Source organism: Amblyraja radiata, chromosome 22 (genome assembly GCF_010909765.2).
Source record: "Amblyraja radiata isolate CabotCenter1 chromosome 22, sAmbRad1.1.pri, whole genome shotgun sequence".
Classification (NCBI taxonomy): domain Eukaryota; kingdom Metazoa; phylum Chordata; class Chondrichthyes; order Rajiformes; family Rajidae; genus Amblyraja; species Amblyraja radiata.
Genome location: NC_045977.1, coordinates 12,729,550 through 12,747,845, shown reverse-complemented (window position 1 = coordinate 12,747,845; position 18,296 = coordinate 12,729,550). Strand labels below are relative to the sequence as shown.

Genomic DNA, 18,296 nt, shown 5'->3' with positions numbered 1-18,296 from the left:
TTAGTTTAATTTACTTTAGTTTAATTTAGAGATACAGCATGGAATCTCTAAACCCTAAGCCTTCGGCCCATCGAGTCCGCATCGACCAGCAATCCCCCTCATTAGCACTATCCTACACACACTAGGGACCATTTACATTTATACCAAGCCAAATAACCTCCTCTACGTCTTTGGAGGGCGTGAGGGTACCAAAGATCTAGGAGAAAACCCACGCGGTCATGGGGAGAACGTATAAACTCTATACAGGCAGCAAACGTGGTTGGGATCGAACCCTGGCACTGTAAACACTGTAAGGCAGCAACTCTACCGCTGCACCACCGTGCCGCCCTTTTATTACCACCCATGCTTGATACGAGCGCAGAGGCAGAAAAATAAGCCAAGAAATATAATTGAAATCCTTTGGTGGAAAGCATTAGGGATGCTTTAATGTAGTGCAAGGCACTGTATCAATGCAAAACTGTCTTTTGTTTTAAGTGCACTTTGCAATGGATGGTCTTGCACTTAGGCAATTCCATCTATTTAATAATAATTAATAACTTCATTTAGCTGACACTATTTAATTTAGTTTAGTTTAGAGATACAGCATGGAAACAGGCCCTTCAGCCCACCGAGTCCACACTGAACATCGATCACCCATTCACACTACGTCTATGTTATCTCATGTACATGTCTATTCCCTACACACTGGGGGCAAATTACAGAGGCCAATGATAAGACCATAAGACATAGGAGCAGAATTAGGCCATTTGGCCCATCGAGTCTGCTCCACCATTCAATCTTGGATGATCTAATTTTCCCTCTCAACTCCATTCTTTTACTTTCTCCCTGTAACCTTTGACGCTCAGGAATCTTTCAAACTCCGCTTAAAAAATCTCCAATGTCTTGCCTTCCCCTGCCATCTGTGGCAATGAACTCCACAGATTCAACACCGTCATTCTACAAACCCCACACGTCTTTGGGATGTGGGAGGTAACTGGAGCATCCAGAGGAGAGATACGTGGTCACAGGGAGAGTGTGCAAGCTCCACACAGCACCTGAGGTCAGAATCAAACCTGGGTGTCTGGCGCTGTGAGGCATTCTGTATTGGAAGGAAATGGCTGCAGGAAAATCAAGGATTTATTGTTGTGCTTGTGAAGGAGTGATGCTTCAATTTTTTTTTAAATACAGGTGAAAGGAATGAAAATGGTAAGCTTGAAGACAGATTCATATGGATATTATCTACAATGTAACGTGCTTCTGACAAGAATCCCAATATATCACGAGGAAAATGCAATCTGTAAGCAGGAAAAGATTTTCTTCAGATCTAGATTTTCCAAAAGACAGTCCAATACTTTAGATAACATAGCATTCCACCATTTTAAAGAAATATGGAGCACATATTCTTATTGCAGCACCAGGAAGACCTTATGAAGCTGTCTCTTTCTGGAGCTCAGCTACTGTTTTAACAAGATGCCTTTCGCTGAAGTGTGCATATTTTATTACTAAGCCAGATGGCAGCTTGAGGTATAAGGCAACATGGGGCCAATTTTACTTTGGTATATTGTAACAAATGATTCACGATGAAGCTTGACAGCCCCCGAAGAAGGCACACCATTCGAGATTTGTGCTGTGTTTTAATAACAATTTCAGCAGTACTGACAAATATAATAAATCAGTTTCAGTGTCCCAGCACCTCACACTAGAGCTTTCCTTCACTTTAATCAAGCAAATAAAATTTGGATCATTTACACATCAGAAATATTGCCAGGCACCTCGCAGTCAGTAACATGCTCTTGAAGTGCGGTTGTAGGAAAGAGAGATGCCCCTTGCAAGGTCTCATGAATAATAGTGGATAATGATTAGATAATCTGTTTCAATAAAAAAAAAAGTTTTGAATACGGGATAATTAACAGCCCCAGGCAGATTTCTTCTATTATTTTGCAAAATACTGCCAAGGGATCTTGTATACCTAATGGTGGCATGGTTTAACATTACAATGGATAGACAGGCACGTCCAACTTTCATCACTTCTTACATACTGTTGGAGCACTCATCCTAGATATTGTGCTCAAATTTTGGGAGCAAGGGTTATTTGGAAGTGAAAGAAAAACCTATTAAGCCATAGTTGATATCCCAAATAGGTTGTTTGAGGCTGATTAGTTCCTATTAAAGAATATCTACTGATTGAGCACCATGGGGGAATGAGTGACGTTTCAAGGATCGAGAAACTGAAACATTTCTGAAGAAACCAAGAAACTGAAGAAGGGTGTCGTCCCGAAACGTCACCCATTCCTTCTCTCCCGAAATGCTGCCTGTCCCACCGAGTTACACCAGCATTTTGTGTCTATGCAACATTCAATATAGCCTAAAGTCCGATGACAAAATTAGATGGCTATAATAGGCTTGCTCCAATTCTGCAGGGGGGGGGGGGGGGGGGGGGGGGGGGAATGCATGTAGGTGTAAACACTTACCCCTTCCTCTTGCCAAATTTCTGTTATACCCAAGTGGGCTAAAGTACTCAAAAGCAAACACTGCTATGGCCGACACGATAAGGAGTGTAACGAACATCATGACCCAGACGGCTGCACTGAAGGGCTCTGGAAGGAAGAAGAAGTGTTATTCAATACATGACGCATTTCCCAGGAAGAAGACAGATTCTACAATGCTGGAGGGGTAGAATTATGCAGGCATTTTCAATGGCAGCATCCATTAAAAAGATATTGACTTACCAAGTGGGATAAATTATAGGGAGCAAATTATTCTGAACAATTCATACAAATTAAACTAAACTTATTTTCTTCTCTTCTGGGAAGGGTCAACAAAAAATGCCCCAATCACACAAAGCTACATACAGTGACGACACCACAACCTGCAAGAATGTAGATAATTGGGGTAATTTCCCAGTCAATTCAAATTTCAGGATCACACTGTTGTAAATGATTGCCATTGATTTTATGCACACAGATTTTATTGAACTGTATTCAGTGTATTGTACTGAGCAGTTACCTGGTATTTATTGGAGAAGTCATCGTATTTTATAATTTCTCTAGTTTTAGTTTAGTTTAGTTTAGTTTAGTTTAGTTTAGTTTAGTTTAGTTTAGTTTAGTTTAGTTTAGTTTAGAGATACAGCGCGGAAACAGGCCCGAGTCCGCACCGACCATCAATCACCGCACACTAACACTATCCTACACACTAGGGACAATGTACAATTTTACCAAAGCCAATTAGCCTACAAACCTGTACGTCTTTGGAGTGTGGGAGGAAACCGGAGCACCCGGAGAAAACCCACGCAGGTCACGGGGAGAACATACAAACTCCATACAGACAGCACCGGAGACCGGATCGAACTCCGGTCTCTGGCACTGTAAAGGGCCTGTCCCACTTACTCGATTTTCTCGGTGACTACAGGTGACTAGGCTGCGGCATGACGCCTGTAGTAGTCGTACCTTTTTCTGGTCACCACTAGATTTTCAACATGTTTAAAATTTTTGGCAACCTGCAACCACTATGACGCATGCCGGCAGTCACCGAAAAAATCGTGTAAAGGGCCTGTCCCACTGTACAATTTCAATTGGTAATTCAAGAGTTCTCCCGAGTTTTCCCCTGATTCGAACTCGGAGAATGTCCATAGCGGGTCCGTAGGAGTTCGTGGATTTCTCGTAGCGGCTCGTACGAGTAACGGTAGGTACTCAGGAAATCCGGTAATCTCGTGACGTTTTTTCAACACTGTGAAAAATGTCCACGAGTAAAAAAATACTTGTGATGAAAAAAATTGTTACTTTTTACTCGTATGAGCCGCTACGAGACATCCACGAACTCCTACGGACCCGCTACGGACATTCTCCAAGTTCGAATCAAGGGAAAACTGGGGAGAACTCTTGAATTACCTCGTACAGTGGGACAGGCCGATAAGTGGGACAGGCCCTTAAGGCAGAAACTCTACCGTGATGCAACCGTACTCTTTAGGCTATGTCTTCTGACTCAATCAATATTGGTATTCATGTGAATATTTGCTTTAAATCCGGCACCCTTAAGCCCCTGTCCCACTTAGGAGACCTAAACAGCAACCTCTGGTGACCCTGCCCGCCACCCAAAAAAAATCAAGGTCTAGGTGACCTGCAACCTCCTACCACCTCCCACGCACATGTTGAAAACCTTCCTCGACTATGAAGAAAACCGGCTTCGACTAGACCTGTGACTAAAAAATTATCGATTTTTAAAACGGCAACCTATTTTTAGTCGAGGCCGGTTTTAAACATGATGAAAAAATAGCAGCAACCTAAATGAAGCCTCGACTACGCGGAAACCACTTTCGACCATTAGGGAGAGTGACCAAAACCTCCGGTGACCTCATGGAAACCTTGGGTGGCGGGCAAGGTCACCAGAGGTTGCTGTTTAGGTCTCCTAAGTGGGACGGGGGCTTAACCCTTTAAAGTCATGACTAACATTGTGTTACCAATAAATAATTCCAAGGATCCTAGGGAGGAAACAAGATGGCCTCAGCTTCTAGGATTGTGTGCTTTTAGTGCCTCCAACCTCCAATCTTGCCATTAAAAATGAACAATAATGGAGTAAATGGCTCCACAGTAAACCTTTGGAAAACAAGCTTGCATTTGTTGGTTACTTTCTCCCTTTGCCATATTAAACATCAGAGGTTCACACTGGGGACAGGGATGAGGAGGATCAGTAGATTACTGGGAATAGGGGCAAGAGAACAGGAAGTGGAAAGAAGAGTGTCTGGGATAGGTATAGGATGGGTGGATTCAACTGAGAAATGGTGAGTTCAGCAAAAAAAAAATGAGTTGGTGCTTTGAAAAAATGTATATGGATGTTACATAACATTTGAACAGGAACATGGATAGGAAAGGTTTAGTGGGATATGGGCCAAAAGCTGGCAGATGGGACTAGCATAGATGGAGCGCTTTGGTCGGTATGGGCAAATGGCCTGTTTCCATGCTCTATGCTTCTATGACTCTTTATGCCAAGGGAAGGAGGTGGATGAGCAGAGGCAGCTTCTATGGGATTAATTAATGACAAAAAAAATCCACAAACACAGTGGGATTGTAGCTGATGGCAAGTGTGCAGGAGGCAAGGGAGGAGATTCTGAGAATTGTTTCATGCTGAAGAAAAGAAGCCTAGTTTATTCTGTTTATTCCTGCTTGATCCTGGGACAGCATGGGATCTAGACCTATCAGGTCTATTGCAAACAGCTAAAACAGTTGTGAATTGCACATATCCATTTCTGAGCGTCTACAGTTCGGGAAATGAACATATGGATGAACACTAGGATAAGGAGCTGGTACGCACAGAGTAAGGGTTTTACCCTTGTGTTATCAAAAGGCAAAGACGAGTAACTGATTGAATAGTCAGGCAGATCAAAATATTGTGAAAAATGGAAGACAAGTACTGATCAATTGATTGTTGGTAAACTTGGGCAGGATGCAGAAGCACAGCACAATGGTGCAGTAGAAGAGCTGCTGACTCACAGTGCCCTAGAGCTGGGTTCAATCCTAACCTTGGGTGCTATCTGTGTGGAGTTTGCACCTTCCCCCTGTGACTGCGTGAGTTTCTTCTGGGTGCTCCGATTCCCTTCCACATTCCAAAGACGTGCAGGTTTGATGGCTTCTGTACATAGTGTGCAGGATTGATAATGTGGATGGCTGGTCAATGGTCGGCGTGGGCTCGGTTATATCCAAGCTTATATCTCTAAATTCAAACTTTAAACCTAAGAACAGGCCAGCAAAGGGAAAGTGTACTCTGAGGGATAAAACAAAGAGAATGTTGTGGCACAAGAGTGGAAAAAATAAATGTAGGTCAACAACTGAAAATAAGTGACCTTTTTCTCTCCTAACCCTCTTTAGTCAGAGGGTGGTGATATTTAGCCAGAAGGTGGTGAATCTAGGGAATTCTTTGCCACAGACGGCTGTGGAGGCCATGGGGCATTTTTAAAGAGGAGATAGACAGGTTCTTGATTAGCAAAGGTATCAAAAGTTATGGTGAAAAGGCAGGAGAATGGGGTTGAGAAAAAAAGATAGATCAGCCATGACTGAAAGGCGGAGTAGACTCGATGGGCCGACAGCCTAATTCTGCTGCTAGGCCTTATGAACTAACACATTTCACACTATTTAAAATTTGCAAACCTTCTTCTTTCCAAACTAAAAAAAAGTGGGATTGAAAAACCACCTTAAAATAAAACGGTTACCAAAATGTAAATCATGCCCTAGATTTCAAAGTGCATTAATCACCTCTCAGGTTACATATGATGGTAATGTACTATGCCAACAAAACTATCCGCTCATCACTTTTAAAACATATAATCCTACGTTCCCTGCTACTGATTGCTCTGGGCTTTGGAAGTAATGTGCTCTCGGAGGTGGGTTTCACCACGCATTCCCCAGAGTTGATGTGATAAGACAACCTTCATTAAATGTATGACTTTTAACGCATAGACCATGATCATTAACTCCCCAGTGCCAATGTTCAGCCTGTTTGCCCGCTTCCTCCTCCGAACCTGTTATGTGGATTAGTCACAGCAGGATAGAAGAAATTATGCTAAAAATTAAACAATAAAATCATTTTTAAGGCAGCAGATAGCTGCTTTAGGAAGGGAAAGGGTCCTGAGAGAAAGCTAAAAACCTTTATTGTATTTTACAGTGCAGAGCATCTTGCCAGTTAATCGTTACCACATTATTCATGAGGGCTGTTGGATGGCTGCAATGCTGGCAGCCCCTGGAATGCCGAGCAATGTCTGTTTTATTTTCTCCTTCACCTTATTATTTCTCTCTGTCTGCACTTTTCAGCCACATCCACTGCAATTAACAAACCTCCTCACCTTCCCCCAGTAATAACCAAAACCACTTGTATCACTCATTCTTTATCGGTCTCCACCGTATCATAAATATTCTCTTTGTTCTTTTCATCCCTTCTTTGCAACCAAAAACATATTTGCTTTGTCATATTTCCTGGTCTGAAGGAAGATCATTGACCTGAAATGTTAGATCTCTTTCTCTCTCCACAAATGCTGCCTGACCTGGTGAGTATTAGCGGCATTCTCGGTTTTTAATTGCTGGTGAGAGAATTGCATGTACGATACAGAAACAAACCATTCAGGCCGATGTTATTAGTGTTTTTGTTCTGCTTAGGAATTGCTGTTGTAATAATTAAGCCTGGTTCTTCATCCTTGTGAGACCATGTACAGCTATCTGGTGCCACCTCTTGGCAAAGCAAAAATTAAGTCTGCACAAGCAAGCATTTTGAGGTCAGAGGTCAGTTTGTTGTGCCAAGATGGCGAACAATTTTATTGCAAGTGTATCAATATCTTATCGTGTAACCAACTTACCAAGAATTAAGTGAATGTGTTCAGGAATATTTAATCAACAGGATAAATACACGACACCATCGTGTCAGTGGTGATTTGATTAATTATATTGGGTTTAAATGTTCTTTGTTTGGAATATTATTTGGGTTGTTATATTGGGCAAGAGACTTTTTTTTTCTTTCTTCGGCTTGAAGTGGTTCAGTGACTAAATATCATTGAGATGCTGCTTGGTCTGGTGAGCAAAAACACCAAACTTATTTTTCTTCCATTACCTGGTCCTTCAGGAGAAAAAGCCACTGTGGCAAGTGGACTTTGAGGCAAGTAATCTCAATGGATGTATGATTTTTTTTTCTTTGAATCCAGTTGACCATGAATAATAATAGAGAATACAAAGGTGAAAATGGCATCGTAAACGTTGTGAGTCACAAAAAGCTGGACTAATTCAGCGGGACAGGCAGCATCTCTGGAGAGAAGAAATCGGTGACGTTTCGGGTCGAGACCCTTCTTCAGACCAGTTAGGGAAAAGGGAAACGAGAGACGTCGACGATGATGTACAAGGATAAAGAACAATGAATAAAGACGTGCAAAAATTTAACAATGATAAAGGCCAGTGTTAGCTGTTTGTAGGGTGAAAACGAGAAGCTGGTGCGACTTGGGTGGGGGAGGGATAGAGAGAGAGGGAATGCCAGGGTTACTAGAAGTTAGAGAAATCAATATTCATACCACTGGGCTGTAAGCGGCCCAAGCGAAATATGAGATGGTGTTCCTCCAATTTGCATTTAGCCTCACTCTGACAATGGAGGAGACCTAGGACAGAAAGGTCAGTGTGGGAATGGGAAGGAGAATTATAGTGTTTAGCCACCGGGAGATCAGGTCGGTCGAAAGCATTGTATCTGGTTGATTACCAAATCTTTTTAATCAAGTTTTACCAAACAGCAGGTTTCGAGTTTTACTAAACAGCAGGTTTACCAATTAGACTATAGAAGAACTTCACAATGTCTTTGAGAAATACTGCCACCCCAGGCAATTAGATGGTGGAGGGGTTGGAGATTTATAGGAGATATCAGGTGAACTGGGACACATTTTACACATACTTGTCTGAACTGAAGTTGCTGGCTGCAAACTGTAACTTCAGAGATCTGATGGACTCGTTGATCTACGGAAGAATTGTTAGTCAAATTGGAGACTCAGGATTGAGTGAGAATCTGCTGAGGCTTAGATCTGTCCAAGTGTGTCAAATCCCACTCCCAGAAGTAACAAAAGGCAGAGTTGATGAATGGATAGCAGACAACAGAATTCTGTTCATGTATTCAATCAAGACCACGGAGAGAAAAGACAGTGACAGTGTAAGGTACTGTGGCAAACAGCATGATTAGCAAATTGAGAAATGTCCAGTTTTTGGGATGGAATGTCACAAAGAATAAATAACAAACTAACGAACATCCCTAGGAGAGTATTATGAAATCCAAGTCACAATTCAGTAAATGAGGGCACCGCTGCCAAGGGTTTAATAGTTCCTAATAGTCCTACAACCCTGCTATTAACACATTATGTGTTTGTTTTCACCCTCACCGTAACCCATTTGACCAATCAATCCCTACCACCCATCTCCATGATAACCAGGAATAGACACAAAATGCTGGAGTAACTGAGCAGGACAGGCAGCATCTCTGGAGAGAAGGAATCGGTGATGTTTTGGGTCAAGACCCTTCTTCAGAGTGATAACTGGGCCTCCCTTATCACAGGTAATATGTTTGTCTTATCCTACATTGTACCTTTCTATGTTCTATTTTCAATGAAACATTTCCAAAGGAAATTGAAATAGTGGAATTGTTAATAATGGATATCACCATTATTCTAGCAAAGAACAGATTTGAAATGCCCCTCTTCACTGGATACCTGTGTCCTCTGATGACTCACACTGTCCTAAAGACTTTCCCCAAGTCAATAAAAGTAACATTTCCAATGATCCAGACCTATCTTTGTGCCCTTGAGAAAAATGAGTAATTCAGTGGGCATTTGCCGATTGGAAGTGTATTGAGATGCCCTGACAGTTGTTCTAAATGGACGCCCTCCCAATCAATAGATTCAGAGTGGTTAACAAAGGCTCTGGAGGAAAAAAATAAAGCATTCTAATCAACAGCAAGTTGCCTTTGACCAAAATCATTAATTCTTTTTTCCTTTCTGGAGGCGCTGTCTGAAATGCTGAATGTTCCCAGTACCTTTGGATCTTATTTTCAATTAACTGCTGCATCAGTTCACCATTAAGACTCACAGGGTACTTTAAAGAAGTAAAAAATATCCTGCACCCCTCTGGGTCACCTGCTGAAGACGGCGAGCCATGAGAAAATTATTTAATATCCGTGCCAATCAGGGACGTGCGGTCAGGGGAGGCAGGGGAGGCAGAGCCTCACCTGTCATACTCCCAATGAAAATAGCTGTTAAGGAAAGTAAAGAAAAATAATAATAAAATAAACTAAATATAAAGATTTTTCCACTGATCTGTGTCATAAATGTCATTTCTACGTGAATCCAATCACTTTTTACAGTCAAAATCGCCATTTTTGCGCAACTGCTGCAAATACTGGGAGAGATGAGAGGTGAGGCAGCGGCGAGCTGAGCCTCCCCTCTGATTGCGCAACCCCTCAGAAACTGTATGGAGCGCGGGCAATAAGTGTGTGCCTGTTACTATCTCTCTGTATGTCACCAATGTAATATGTGTAAACCCCTTCATTACATGTCCTCACCTTCCATAGTCCACGTAGCTTATTTCACATATAAATATATTAAATTTAGGCTCGCTGGTCTCTTCATAAAACTGCAATGAAAAAGCAGCAGGGGAGGCAGTTGTCACGTCTGCCTCACTGAGGGGGCGTGTCTTGAGCCCAATGGAGAGAGATCGAGCGTCAATTACGTAGGCTCACGTAATTGACGCTGCCTCGCTCTCCCTCCATGTTAGCTAGCTTCAGCAGCAGCGGCACAGCACTGGGTTCCATCGGGGGTGGCGCTGACTGGTAGGTTGATTCGTTGATTTGTAGCGGCCGATTTGGAGGCTTTGTGCCGCTGAGAGCTTCCAATTGGGCCCCACGTTGGAGTAATCTACTCTCGGCTCGGGACCCCGGCATCCACTCCCGCCGCCAGCCCTCTCCCTCCCTTCGCTCCTTCCCTTCCCTCCCTCCTTTCCCTTCTTCCCTACCTCCCTTCTCTCCTTCCTTCCCTCCTTCCTCTCTCTCTTTTCCCTTCTCTCCTTCCCTCCCTCCCTTCTCTCCTTTCCTCACAGACACATCACACACAGACAACTAACACACACATCACGCACAGACGACTAACACACACACAACTAACACACACACACAACTAAGTTAGGATTGAGTAGAAGCCAGTGCCTTCCCAGCCATTGACCTCACCGCACATCACTGGTGCCAATACCCATTACTTTATTAAAGCTGTTTTTGTTTTATCTTACCAAACATTAAAGGTACAGAAATGAACGGAGAAGAATAGCATTAAAACCTTCAGCATTTTGGATATTTTTCATCTAGTAATTTGCAGCTTATAGTTAGGAAAATGATGTTTCCTGGCAGATTGTGCCTCTTGAATTCTCTACCCTGGAGGGTAGTGGAGATTAGATCACTGAGGGTATTTAAAGATGGAGCAGATAAATATTTGCAGTATTAAAGGAATTGAGGGCAATTGGGAACAGGCAAAGAAGAGGAAACAACATCTGGAGCAGATCAGCCATGATCATATTGAATGGTGGGGTAATATTGAGAGGAAAACAAACCTACTCATGCTCCTATTTTATCTTCTTATGTTTTAGGCTTTAAATTGTATTGAACATTATTCACGTTATGTGTAGGAAAGCGAACTGGAGTAATTCAACGAGACAAGCAGCTTCTCTGGAGAGAAGGAATGGGTGATGTTTCGGGTCAAGACCCTTCTTCAGACTGATAACCGGGCATCCCATGTCACAGGTAATCTGAATGTGTTATCCATTCCTCCACCAACTTCTATGCAACCAAAAAATATCTTTAATCTCTCTATCCCACTTCTGACAAAGGGTCTCTGATTCGAAGCTGATACCCTTTCCAAAGGTGTGATGTGGCCTGCTAACTACTTTGATAATTTTCTATTTTTATTCAAATATTTCAGCATCATGATTTTGAAGCCAAATAGAGAAGAAGAGGGGAAGCTCCCAAAACAGATATTTACCATTATGGGGGCACAAGAAACTGCAGATGCTGGAATCTTGCATAGATCACGTAGAAAGTTGGGATCCTTAGAGCCATAGAGTGATACAGTGTGGAAACAGGCCCTTTGGCCCAACTTGCCCACACCGGCCAACATGTCCCAGCTACACTCATCCCACCTGCCTGCGTTTGGCCCAAATCCCTGCAAACCTGTCCTATCCATGTACCCTTCTTCAGCTGAAGGCAGGTCTCGACCCAAAACATCTCCTTTCTATGTCCTCCATGGGTGCTGCCCGACCTTCTAACTTTTAGTTTTAGAGATACAGCGTGGAAACAGGCCCTTCAGCCCACCTAGTCCGCACCAACCAACGATCACCCGTACACTTGTTCTGTCCCACACCGTAGGGACAATTTACAGAGGCCAATTCACCTACAAAACCTGCACATCTTTGGAATGTCGGTGGAAAGTGGAGCACCTGGAGAAAACCCACATGGTCACGGAGAGAACTTACAAACTCCGTACAGACAGCACCCGTAGACAGGATCGAACCCAGGTCTCTGGCGCTGTAAGGCAGCTACTCTACCACTGAGCCACTGTGCCACCTGTCGTGTTATGCCAGCACTTTGTTGTTTACTATTATGGAAGTGGAAGGAAAAGATGCCCGGTTCCAGGTAGACAGTGAGATAACATGTAATATTGTTCCAAAGCAGTCGGCAAGGAAACATGAAGAGGCAGAGCAAGTGCTAAGGATGTACAACCACATGATTGCAATACCACTGGGAACACGCAGAGAATGGAAAGAGATACATTGTCGAGTTTGAGCAGGCAAGTGAATAGAACAAATGAGTGTACAGGTAGAGAACTCGATGGGAGAACAAGCAGATGGACTCTCGAGCTCCTCACTTGACAGGAAGCAGCTGCTAAACAAACTTGCAGCTGCTTTTGAGGGAACTGGAAAGCTGGAGGGAAAGTTCCAACTCGAGCTCGATGACGGGGAGCAGCTGAAAGAACATCCACTACGATTTGTTCCTGCAGCTGTCAAGGAGAAACTGAACAGCGAACTTGAGAAGCTGCCAGAGGCAGAGATCACTGTAGCAGGGGACACTTGGGCCCTATGGCCAGTCTGGAGATGTCAGGCAAGCTGAGGACCTGTCTGGATCCCATGATCTGCACATAATGAAGAGGAACCATTATCTATCCTGCCAGATTTGTGCAGAGCTTGTTGAAAGCCAAGACTGGATTTTGGCATGCAGAGCGCACAGTAGGAGTGTGTTTCTAACAACATTCAACACACCTTTGGGGAATATTAGTGGCTGGGTTTGCCTTTTGAGATCACTGCTGCACCTGAAGTGTTTCATCACAGGCTGGATAAGGCCATTGAAGAACCTGCTGGCATGGAGAATATGCCTGGAGGTGTTCTGTCATTAGAGACGAAGACAGCTGCAGCGGCCGAGATAGATTTTGATAGAAAGGTGAGAGTTTCAATGAATTGACAATGTTTCAATGTGCGGAAAGCCTGTTGAGCTGCAACCTAGGGAAACTACAGCTCTCTTGAGGTCAACGACATGGATACCAATGAAGCGGCCAACTGATTTCAACAAAGCTGAAACCAGTGAGGGAAATGTCACGCCTGACAGATATGGTTTGCCATCCAATGCTTCCTTCCGGGGATGAATAACACCAATTTCCCTCCGGAGATTAACAAAGTATTATCGTATCATATCATTCCTTTCAGTTGTCAACTTAAGCAAATTCCAGCCCCATCCAAGTGAAGTTTGTGAACTACTTGAGACAACTGGCAAGATGGGATGTTCAATAATGGTGGATGGACATCTATGAGCAACCTGGAAGGAGATATATGGATGGAAATTCTTGGGGAAAGAATGTGGGGTGGTGGTTAATGGAAAATGTGGGATTCAGGGTTGGGAGATGAGTGTGCAGAGGAGGGGAAAGGTGCAGGGTGAGAGATTGTGGGGGGAATATGTGCACACCAGGTGGGCTAAGGAAGGAGAGAGGGGGCACAGGGGCATTACTTAAAATTGGATAATTCAATGTTACTATCATTGGGTTGTAGGCTGCAATGATATGTAGAACATGAGGTGCAGCTCCTCCAGTTTGCGCATGGCCCCACTCTGGCAATAGAGGTGACCTAGGACAGAAAGGTCGATGTGGAAATTTGAAGTTGGAGTTAAAATGGTTAAAAACCGGGAGATCCAGCAAGTCTTGACAGACAGAGGGCAAGTGTTCAGCAAAACAGTCGCCTAATCCATGTCTGGTCTGGCCAATATAAAGGAGGCCACATCAGGAGCAACAAAAACATGGATGGAAGAGGTGCAGGTGTACCTCACTAACCTGGAAGGGCTACTGGGGTCCCTGGACGGAAGTGAGAAAGACGAGGTGTGGAGACAGTTGTTACATCTTCTGCAGTTACTGGGCAGATGTTTGGGGAGGAGGCGAGTTGGGTGAGTAAGGATGACCAGACCAAGGAGTTGCAGAGAAAGTGGTCTCCATGGAAAGCAGGAAAGGGGAGCGAACAGGGAGGTGCGACTGGTGGATGGATCGCATTGAAGGTGGCGGAAATGTTGGAGAATAATATGTAGGATGTGGAGGTCAGTGGGTGCAGACACGACAGAGATGGAGAAGTTGAGAGTAAAAGGCCTGTCCCACGTGGACGACCTAATCCACGGGTTTAGAAGACCCTAGACGAGTTGAAAAAAATGACACGGTCGTGTTGACGCGCCGAAGTAAAAGACCTCCTACGACTATGTCTACGACCTCCTACGACTATGTCTACGACCTCCTATGACTATGTCTACGACCTCCTACGACCCCCTCGAACTCAGTCTTCCACACCTAAGACCAACTACGACTAGCTACGAGTGGAAAATTATCACATGATAAAATGATGTCATGTTTGCATTTTTTTTCTCGTTACCGACCTACGACTACCTACGACTAATTACGACTATCTACGACTACCTACGACTAGCATCACGGCCTACTACGACCTACCTACGTCCTACCTACGAGTAAAAAGTATCAATTTTTTCCATGCCGACCTTTTCTTTAATCGTGGACCATTTTTATTAGGCTGGAAAAAACACCGCAACCTACTTGAGGCCACGTGTACACGGAGACAGGGGCTTAAGAGATAACTCCTTGAAAATGGCAGGGTGGAAGAGGTGTTGTCAAGGTAGCTATGAGAGACAGTGGGTTTGTAGTAGATGTTCGTTCATAGTCCGACCCCTGCAATGAAACTACCTCTTTCTCAAAACTACTAACTTCCACTTTGCCCTCAAGTTCATTTAGACTCTCTCTGACATGGCTCTCCCCTTTCTCAATCTCTCTGTCCCCATCACAGGGCCACCTGAAGCTCCCAGTTGCCAGCCATTTTAATTCCTCCCCCCATTCCCATAATAATGTATCTGTCTTTGGCCTCCTCCAATGCATGGTGAGGCTACAGACCAAATGGAAGGAAGACACCTTATATTCTGCTTGAGTAGCCTGCAGCCTAGCGGCATGAACATTGAATTCTCCAGTCTCTGATCACCCTCTCTCCTCTCCTAATCATCCCCAACCCCCCGGCCCGCCAACATTGTTCTCTCCCGCTACCATCACGCAGTTGCTTGCCGCTCCTCCGTTCACTGTTCTCCCACCCCTCCCTACCTTAGGTCATCCATTTTCTCTGCTTCCTGGTCCCTTCTAACCACTATCCTTCCCTATGTTTCCACATTACCCTCTCCCAGCTTGCCTCTTATCAGACTTCACCATTTGCACTATGAATCCACCTATCACTCTTTAGCTGTTACCGCACCTCTTTCTATCAGCTATTTCCCCTCTCCTCCATCACTCTAAAGAAGGGACCTGACCTGAAGCACATATTTTGTTTAAATTATTCAGACACTAACACGCGTACATTCATCTGGTCTTAATGTAAAATTGGAGTGCGAACCCTGCATTATATTAGATGTTAACATCTGAAGCACATATTGAAGGATGAGCAGATAGTCAAAAGAATGGAAAAAAAACCCACAGGTAAGACTTTAAAAAAAGTTTACCTAAGAATGCAGAGGGGGAAACTGTGCCATTGCTCCGAGACACCATCACACTGATCCCTGTTTCCACAAAGGGCACCGAGAAGTCCACAACTTCAGATCTCTCTTCGTTAATCGTAAGTGAGCCAACAGCCATCTCTGCTCGTCGATGTAACACCTGGAGGCAGTGCAGACAACAGCAAAGAAAAGGAAGGTGTGGGTCAAAACACATAGTTTGTGCAGCTCATCATTAGTTTCTGGGGGTGGGCTTTGGGGGGGGGGGAGAGGGGGAGGAGGGGGGGGAGGGCGGCTTCTGTCTGCCGAGAGACTCAAAACCTTAAGTTGTGCAACTGCTTGCCACTGTTTATTACCTAAAGCCACTTACATCACCAACCATTCCATTCCATACACCGTTGATTTTTTTGCCGTGCTTCCCATTTGACACCAGGTACAGGTCATATGTGAATTTCACAGTCTTTGCAAGTTTTTTCAAAATATCAATGCAAAATCCTTTGCAGCATTTCTTCATGTACACCCCCTTGTCGTCAGTCGAATTGCTGTCGAAGGAGGAAAGCAATGCGGTAATAATAGCAAATTAATCTTTGTTATGCCAACATGGAATCTGTCCCTACTGTCTAAAACAGTTACACAATTACATTTCAGGTTAATTACCGTGGCCCTGAACTTGTGAATGCATAAAAACAACGTCAATGTCCCCCCTGCTAATTTAGTAAATGGGCATTCGGTGAGCTTAAAGAATTACGTACTGTACATTGCTAGTGAGTGTTTTTCGATATAAGCTAAACTTCCCAACACAAAACATTAATCTCAGACTTGTGTTTGTGACTTCTCATGTTAATTAAAGCTTCCAGCGCTGCTTTGAAGTGAAGCTCAATGTAATCGATCATAAATGTGATGCCTCTTTATGATCAAAGATTAATTATAGCCAGTAATAAACTTTATATAATTTGTGCCTATTTCCCATTTCCCATCGATTGAAAGACTTCTGAAATACGGTCAACACGTCACTGACAAATGTGTTTTATGCAAGGGAGGAAGTCACCTTCTTCCCTAAATCCAGTAAATGTTGAAGATAGACACAAAGTGCTGGAGTAACTCAGTGCGTCAGGCAGCATCTCTGGAGGATGGGTGACGTTTCAGGTCGGGACCCTTCTTCAGACTATTGAAGTATATGTCTATTGATGCTCTTACCATTACTGGGCTTTGAAATTCAACCCTTGCCTTGGCTTCATATGGTCCATTTGGGTGGCATGGTAGTGTAGCGGTACAGCTACTTCCTTACAGCGCCAGAGACCCGGGTTCGATCCTGACTACGGGTGCTGTGTGTATGGAGTTTGTATGTTTTCCCCGTGACTTGCATGGGTTTTCTCTGAGTTCTTCGGTTTCCTCCCACACTCCAAAGACATACAGGTTTGTAGGTTAATTGGCTTGTTAAAAGTGTATAAATGTCCCTAGTATGTGTAGGGTTGTGTTAATGTGCGGGGATCGCTGGTCGGTGCAGACACGGTGAGCCGAAGGCCTATTTCCGCGCTGTCTCTAAACTAAACTAAAAATCTCATGCTCTCCCTTTCCACAACTATTTCATATTCATTTCTGGAGATATTTTATGTTTGGTGATCCATTACACAGCAACATTATAAATGGACCGAGCTTAATTGTTCTTAATAAAGCCATTCGTTGGATTGAGTTTCATAGTAAGCCTAGTTAATGGTGGGGTAAAAGGATCATAAGTCAAAGCTAGATCCAGGGTGGGTTTAAGTGACAATAGTTTCAAATAATCTTTACCTTAAATCTACTGACTCTTTTAATAACATTGGCTACACTTCCCCCCTGAACCGCTCCCAGTTTAAGACTTTATTCCATTGGCTCAGGTTTGTTGTCCTGGTCATGTCTACTCTGATGATTCCACCTTTGATTACAATATATATGATATACTGTACCTTCCTTGGGCTTCAGCTGAGGGTTTTCCTCTCCCACAACTGAAAAGGCTCCCAACCATGTCCATCCCATTTCCCTCTTATTTCTCTCCCCCTCTGTCTGATCTTTCCACCTCAAGCAGCCTCAAGGGTACAAGAGATCAGCCTCTAGTCTATCACCAAGCAAATCTTCCTCTCCATTCACTCTTTCAGCATTCTGGTAGAGCTATCCCTTGTATAGCACTCTGAACTACTCCTCATTGAATCCCCAATACTCTCCTCCCCTTTCCAAGGGATATAACTCTTCATCCCCATCTTCCAAGTTTCCAAATCTCTCTCTAGGTGAAACAACAATTTGCTTGTACTCTTTTCAATTTAATTTATTTTTTCATTTGTCCTTAGGGAGGGTGTGGCCACTCCTGACATTTCCAGCTGTTATTGTCTATCCATTATTGCCCTCGACTGAGGAGGTTGTGGCCGGCTGCAACTGGGACTGTAAAATGGCGCCAAAATGGTGACTCTTGCATATAGACTCAGTGGGCTGTTCTGTACATTCTGTACTCACCCCGGGATTGTGCTTATGTAAGGTGATAGTCTTGCTGATCTGTCTGCAAAATAAGTACTTCACTGTACTTTGATAAAGGTGATAATAAATAAACCATTGAACCATAATTCCTTTATCTACCTCCAGCCCCCTTGCCCTGTTTCATTGAAGCTTGAGGAATACTCCTGAATATTACAGTCTTTCAGACTCAGTGCTGAATTCAATATTTCAAGCCATAATCTCTATCATTTGGATTCTAATATCACATTTGCACCCAGCTGTGAATCCATCTT

General features: G+C 43.6%; 1 protein-coding gene across 3 annotated transcripts in view; it reads right to left on the bottom strand.

Annotated features, from left to right (window-relative positions):
- grin2a (glutamate ionotropic receptor NMDA type subunit 2A) overlaps positions 1-18,296 on the bottom strand; it is a 266,902-nt gene that overhangs the window by 64,775 nt on the left and 183,831 nt on the right. For all 3 annotated transcript variants that reach the window (XM_033040431.1, XM_033040432.1, XM_033040433.1), the window contains exons 7-9: positions 15,908-16,079; positions 15,547-15,700; positions 2,451-2,576 (exon numbers count right to left, since the gene is read on the bottom strand). In XM_033040431.1, the coding sequence (XP_032896322.1) occupies positions 2,451-2,576; positions 15,547-15,700; positions 15,908-16,079 (452 nt within the window). The remainder of the gene's footprint in view (positions 1-2,450; positions 2,577-15,546; positions 15,701-15,907; positions 16,080-18,296) is intronic.